Source organism: Ictalurus furcatus, chromosome 20 (genome assembly GCF_023375685.1).
Source record: "Ictalurus furcatus strain D&B chromosome 20, Billie_1.0, whole genome shotgun sequence".
Classification (NCBI taxonomy): Eukaryota; Metazoa; Chordata; class Actinopteri; order Siluriformes; family Ictaluridae; genus Ictalurus; species Ictalurus furcatus.
In genome coordinates this window covers 23,063,063-23,069,127 of record NC_071274.1, presented here as the reverse complement: position 1 = coordinate 23,069,127, position 6,065 = coordinate 23,063,063, and the positions used below count along the sequence as shown (strand labels likewise).

Below are 6,065 nucleotides of genomic sequence, written 5' to 3'. Positions count from 1 at the left end.
TACTCCGAGTCCGGTCTATCTCCAGACGAAGGGGAGCAGGGAGTAGAAGTGGAGGACAATGTCTTTCAGGAGGTGAGCTGCTGGTACAGCATGTCTGATACTTCAGGAGCGGCGTCCTTCGACGACGAGGTGGACGTGGAGGACGGAGAAACGTCCAGGCAGTGATGATGATCTCTCTCTCTCTCTCGCTCGCGCTCTCTCTCTCCATTTCTCGATACGTATCGTCCCTTTAGTGTCCCCTCAGTCTGTCAGTTATCTGGACATCATCTGGTGAACAGATCAGTGGACACATTTATCTCCTCTTTCAGCTCCATTATCTTCTTCTTCTCCTTCTCTCTTTCCGATTTCTCCACGCAGTGACCGTATCGTCATTAAAAACGAGGGATCGGTTCAGGAGTTTTCAAGGTTAATAGTCGGAGGAAGTCTGAGGACGCTGTAGGAAGTCGTATCACATACCACGATGACAGAAGTGCTTCTAACGGCCCTTTATTTTCATTTTATAGTGTATCGGAAATGGGCATTACAGACCATATATAGGAAATGGGTGTTATGAGATATATATATATATATATATATATATATATATATATATATATATATAGGAAATTGGTGTGGCAGGCGTTACCATATATATATATATATATATATATATATATAGGAAGTGAACATTCTAAACCCGTTAAAAGTTCAAATGGCATTTTTACGCATAAACACCTGTGCTTGGCCCCTTTTAATTTACTAAATGATTTTAATTTGACCTACAGTATATCCACTTCGACACCGAATATCGTTTTGACGCAACGCCCCAAACTTTCATGCAACTTTTAAATCTTCTGCACATTTTCCACTGCTGAGTTTATCGTATCGTATCAGCCGAGCGGAACAATCGCTGCGAGGATTTTGGGCTTCGACACACGGAAACGCATTACTACAATCACTGTGTGATGTCGTACCTCAAAAAAACGATACGTTCCTTTTCTGCTCTCTCTCTCTCTCTCTCTCCTTCTCTCTCCTCCTCGTTTGCGTTTCTGCTCCACTGTGATGTGAAAAAGTTTCCTGTCGGCTGCCGAATGAAAAGGTTTCCGAGGCGACGCGAGTCTCCGTGACCTCGAGACACAGCAGGTCTACAGCGAGATCGTGATGGAACGCTCCAGAACACGGGCAGTAGAACCTCATGGACGTGCATGACGCGCCACAGTGAAGTTACAGTACACTCGTGATCCATAATCGACGTGGCATTATTCTGTAAACGTGGCCTGGTGATGTCACCGTGTGTGTTTGTGAGTGGGACGTGACGTTCGACGTGCAATCTTTTTTTTTGTTTTGTTTTTTTTGTTCGTTTAAAAAAAAAATTTAAAAAATCCTTTGTATAAGAACATATTTGGGAATTGCATTGATCACGTGATTGCATTAAAGTGGATGAGTGTATATTTCATCTCCCGGTTTCTGTTTTCAATGGGGCGAGAAGTCAAAGACAAAATTCAAAGTTGAAATTTATTTTTTTTTTTTTTACTGATGTACATAAAAAAACCAAAACAAAACAAAACAAAAAAAACAACAACCCCAAAATGTATTTTTTTCTTTGTGAAAAATAATGGCAACTGTTGATTCCATATGCATATCCTCTATATGTACAGGCCACGTGTGCTGGGTTCATACACATTTTTACGAAATGTCATTTCTGTACAGGCTTTTAGCATTCAGGGACACGAGTGCAGACTTATTGCTTAACTCTACGTTAAATGTGCAGTAGATTAGCGTTCAGTACAATACAAGACAAGCCTGATTTAATAGCACATGAACAGCTGAATGGAGAACAGTGACCATTTTTTTTTTTTTTTTTTTTTTTAACATGAATCTGCAATCTAACGGTGACACAGCAGCCGGGAACAGCAGGATATAATCAGTGATGTCCTTGATAATGACTTTGCACAGAAAGACAAAGCATTTCTGTTAAAAAAAAAAAAAGAAAAGAAAAGAAAAGAAAAGGGGGAGGGGAGAGAATCTGTCCGCAACACCAGTGTTTAAAGTGAAAAGTTATTAGAGGTCATTCTAGCAAGTAATGGTTAAAACTTTAAAGGTACGATTTGTACGTTTTAATAATGTCCCATGACCTGTAATGATCACATGATTTTAAAGAAAATTGCATTCGCAGTTCTCGTACCTTTTCTAGCTGATTTTAAAGCTTCTATTGAAATGTTTCTGGCCCAGAAATTAGCCAAGATTGGGCAGTGACACAACTGCGAAACTGCTACGTTAAAAATAAAAATGGGGTTTTTTTGGGATGGTGTCAGTAAAAATATTACCTCAAAGAACGTTGCCCTTTTGTCAGAAAAGGTTCCTGGAACTGAGGAAGAACCTTTTTACGAAAGAGAAACCCTTTTCAGATGCTAAATGGACCCTTCTTTCCCTAATGTAGCTAGTTACATTGAATGATTTAGTTTGCTAGCCGCTTGGCTAAACGGTGTGCAAGCTAGCACGCTAGATAACGCAGGGATTCTACGCACATGCGATGTTTAGCTCTGTTACAGATAACGTAGTTAGCGTAACGCTTCATTTGTTTTGAAAGCGATAGGAATGTTATTTTACAAACTCTTCGCAGGAATTAATTAAAACTAAAATGCTCACAATGCATTGTGGGTAACACACACACACACACAGTTGCTTGGCTAGCAAGAATAACAATGTTAATAAAATAAATCCTGTTATACAGTACGCGAGTTTTGGTTTCAGTCCGTTACAGCTATCGAGAACAATTAGCATGTGCAAAAAAACTCATTTAAACTCATGTTCTTTATGACACAGCATCTTCGGACACCATCCCGAATGATCTAAGATGTTTTCTCAACAGTCGTGGGAGGATTCGGTAAAATAAATTCTTAACTCTTCTCTTAAGCACTAGTGTTTGGGACACATCCTAAATCTCATGGCTGGGTAACACTTTATTTTAAAAAGGGGTTGTGATAGCTGATTAATAAGGTTAATTAGAGCTAGCTAAATTTATCACATAATGGCATTGCTAGCAAGCTAATGTCAGCACAGGAGATAATTGCTAGCTCGGTAAAGTCATATCCTGTGGGAATTGATCTGAGAACGATACAGCTAGCTACGTCGAGTTAGCAAAGAAAGTTAATGATAGCTAGGTAAATTTATCACGGAATGATGTTGCTATTTAGATAAAGTTATAAAATGAGGACATCGCTAGATAGCCGTTGTCATCACGGGAGATTAGTAATGGCGAGCTTAAATATTCCGCTTAAAATAAAGTGTTATCCATCCGTGCGTCACAAGTACACAGAAACATGAATCATACGTCATTTTCATAGCACAATCAATCCAAAACGACATTCGAAGACTTAATAATCTTATTAGGCAAGCATTAGTTGCAAGAATATAAATGATTATTGCACAGTTGGTTTAAGAAAAATAAAATAAAAAAATAAATAAAAAGCCTTGCAGCTGAAATTTAGTTCTAATATGCAGGCTGCAATCAAAGTGCATATGAAGGCAGGTAAGATACGATTAAATACAACCCGCTCCAGGTGAAATGTACAGTACAGGTGAGGGGTTTAAGGGAGAACGTTAGCAGCAGAGTGGAGTATGGCCTAAAAACATCACTACAGCCGCTAGCATACTGTAGACATGTGCCGATATCTTGTCTCAATTCTGTTTACCTTTTATCATGCTGGTTAGTTTTGTAACACCGTTAAATAGCGTTAGCGAATTGTTTTTTTTTTCATACCGAAAATACGAAGAACAGACTTCCTGTGAGAAATGTGATCGTCGAGTTAGTTTGTAAAAAAAAAAAAAAAAAAAACCCAAACAAAGACACGAGAACAGAAATACTCCTGAGTTTGAGACGCGCTGCAGTAGCGCATTTAGTGCTAGCAGCTTCAAGTTAAAGTTATCACACAAGTTAAATGCTAGCTAGCTAAAGTTAAAACAGAACATTAATGCTAGCTAGCTAAAGTTACCACAGGAGATTATTGCTAGCTAAAGATACCACAGAAGGTTACTATTATCTAGCTAGCTTGCTCTTCCACACTTCTTATCTGTTTTTTTTTTAGGGTTAGGATTAGGCTAGCCCTAGCCCTAGCCTAGTTTTATCTGTCTCCGTATTTCTCTTCTTAGCTCGAACACACACACACAGACAGTGCTAACTAGCAACAAACACCATATGGCAAGAATGTAAAGAAAACACTTGTGTTTCTGGGGAAAAATGTTCTTCTTGAGTTATAAAAAGAAACATGAGAAACACTGGCTAGTTAGGTAAAGTTAGCACAGCAGAATATTGCTAGCTAGCTAATGCTACCTCAGGAGGTTATAGCTAGTTAGCTAAAGTTACCACAGAAGTTTATTGCTAGCTAGATAAAGTTATCGCTAGCTAAAATTACTATAGCTAGCTAAATTTAAAACAGAAGGTTATTACTAGCTAGCTTAAGTTACCCCAAGAGGTCCATGATGGCTAACTAATTACCACAGATTATTGCTAGCTAAATAAAATTATCATATGAGGTTATTGCTAGCTATTTAAATCAGCTAACAGGAATCTGACACCTGACAAAAGTCAGAACAGACCTCTCTGCTAAGCGCTGCTTGTACAAAATGAGCAGATAGTAGATATCCGTGTACCCATTTCAGAATTTCTTTTCCTCCATAAAATGTAAAATGCAACTCCATGTACAAGTGCCAACCAGCATGTCGTCAACATTTGTGTCAAATCAAGATTTTGCAGCTTTCGCTTTCTTCAGTACTGGAACTCAACATGAGCATGAGGATGGAGATGTTAGCTAGCTTAATGTAGCCGTGGAAACAACTTTTGTCAATATACGAACACAAATATGGCTCTTAAAACATTCTAGAACATCAAGAAACATGCTAGCTATCATGACATTATAATTATCAACAATTACAACATCATGCATTTTGAATATAATATAATTATATATAAGTGATTATCGGCACATGCCTACTGTACTGTATGGTGCAATTTACAGTGTAACTACAATTGCTGTTAAATACACGCTGTTTTAAAGGAACTGAAACATTGCAGCTTTGACCGAACGGTCTTGGAGGTAAAAAAGTCACGGTATTACTTCAAGTACCTGATGAAGAGCTTTTGCATGTAAATAAAGTTAGGTAGCACGTCTAATCTGACTTAAGACCTCAGCGTACTTATCGCAGAGACCAAACTACCTTCAGGAGTTCTCGTTGCGGTTTCGTAATATACTCCAGTACTGTAGGTGGCGCTGTGAAAATTTAAGTCCGGTCATTGCAAAGCTGAGTCGAGTGCCCAAGCTGATTCATTCCCAGTTAGATTGATTTTGAGGAGTGGGGATCTTCTTCCTGTGGTCCTGGACGTTTTCATAAAATTTGAACAGCGCCACCTGCAGGACGGAAGAACTCGTACATCACGGCCAATACGAAACCGGAGACAGCATACAACCTTGCAAGCTTACAAACTCATGAAGGAGGTTTTGTTTTCACACAACACTCACAGATGTTCTCTCCACGTTAAGTACACTGAGGCTTTCACTAGTGGACTTAAAAAGGACGTAAAGTGGACATCCTGTGATTTGGGCGTCTGCATGCACGTGATAATGAATCTCTCCGGGTCTAGACTTCCACGATCCTAAATCCAAAATTTCACCGCTTTGCACGTGAAAGTGTTTTTGTGTGTGTGTGTGTGTGTGAGAGAGGGTGCAAAAACTTTTGCACAAGGATCAGGATATATAAAACTGTGCTTTTCCAAATCAGCCATCGTTCCAAGTACCGAAGGACCCAACAGCTGGTTTTGGTTCCAGCTCAAGATCGGCAGGAACGGAAACCAATGCATGGTATTAGTGGGCGGAGCTATCAATACAACACAGTATGTTCAGTATGTTTAATTTCTAAAAATACAAACAGAAATAACATTGTTTTGGGTTCTTTAAAAAAAAAAATTCATATGGGATGTGACTAGACGGATATATTTCTGGTTAAGGTACAGTTACCACAGGAGACTACTGCTAGCTAGCAAAGGTTAGTACAGGAGGTTATTGCTTGCTAGCTTGCTAGTCTAGGAA

The 6,065-nt window shown here is 39.0% G+C and overlaps 1 protein-coding gene across 1 annotated transcript in view; it reads left to right on the top strand.

The window, feature by feature from the left end:
* Positions 1-301, top strand: part of fam131aa (family with sequence similarity 131 member Aa) — a 16,611-nt gene extending 16,310 nt beyond the window's left edge. The window contains exon 5 of the mRNA XM_053652186.1: positions 1-301. This exon is cut by the window's left edge and continues 245 nt beyond it. Coding sequence (XP_053508161.1) covers positions 1-165 — 165 coding nt within the window. The 3' untranslated portion in view covers positions 166-301.
* Positions 302-6,065: the final 5,764 nt, after the last annotated feature.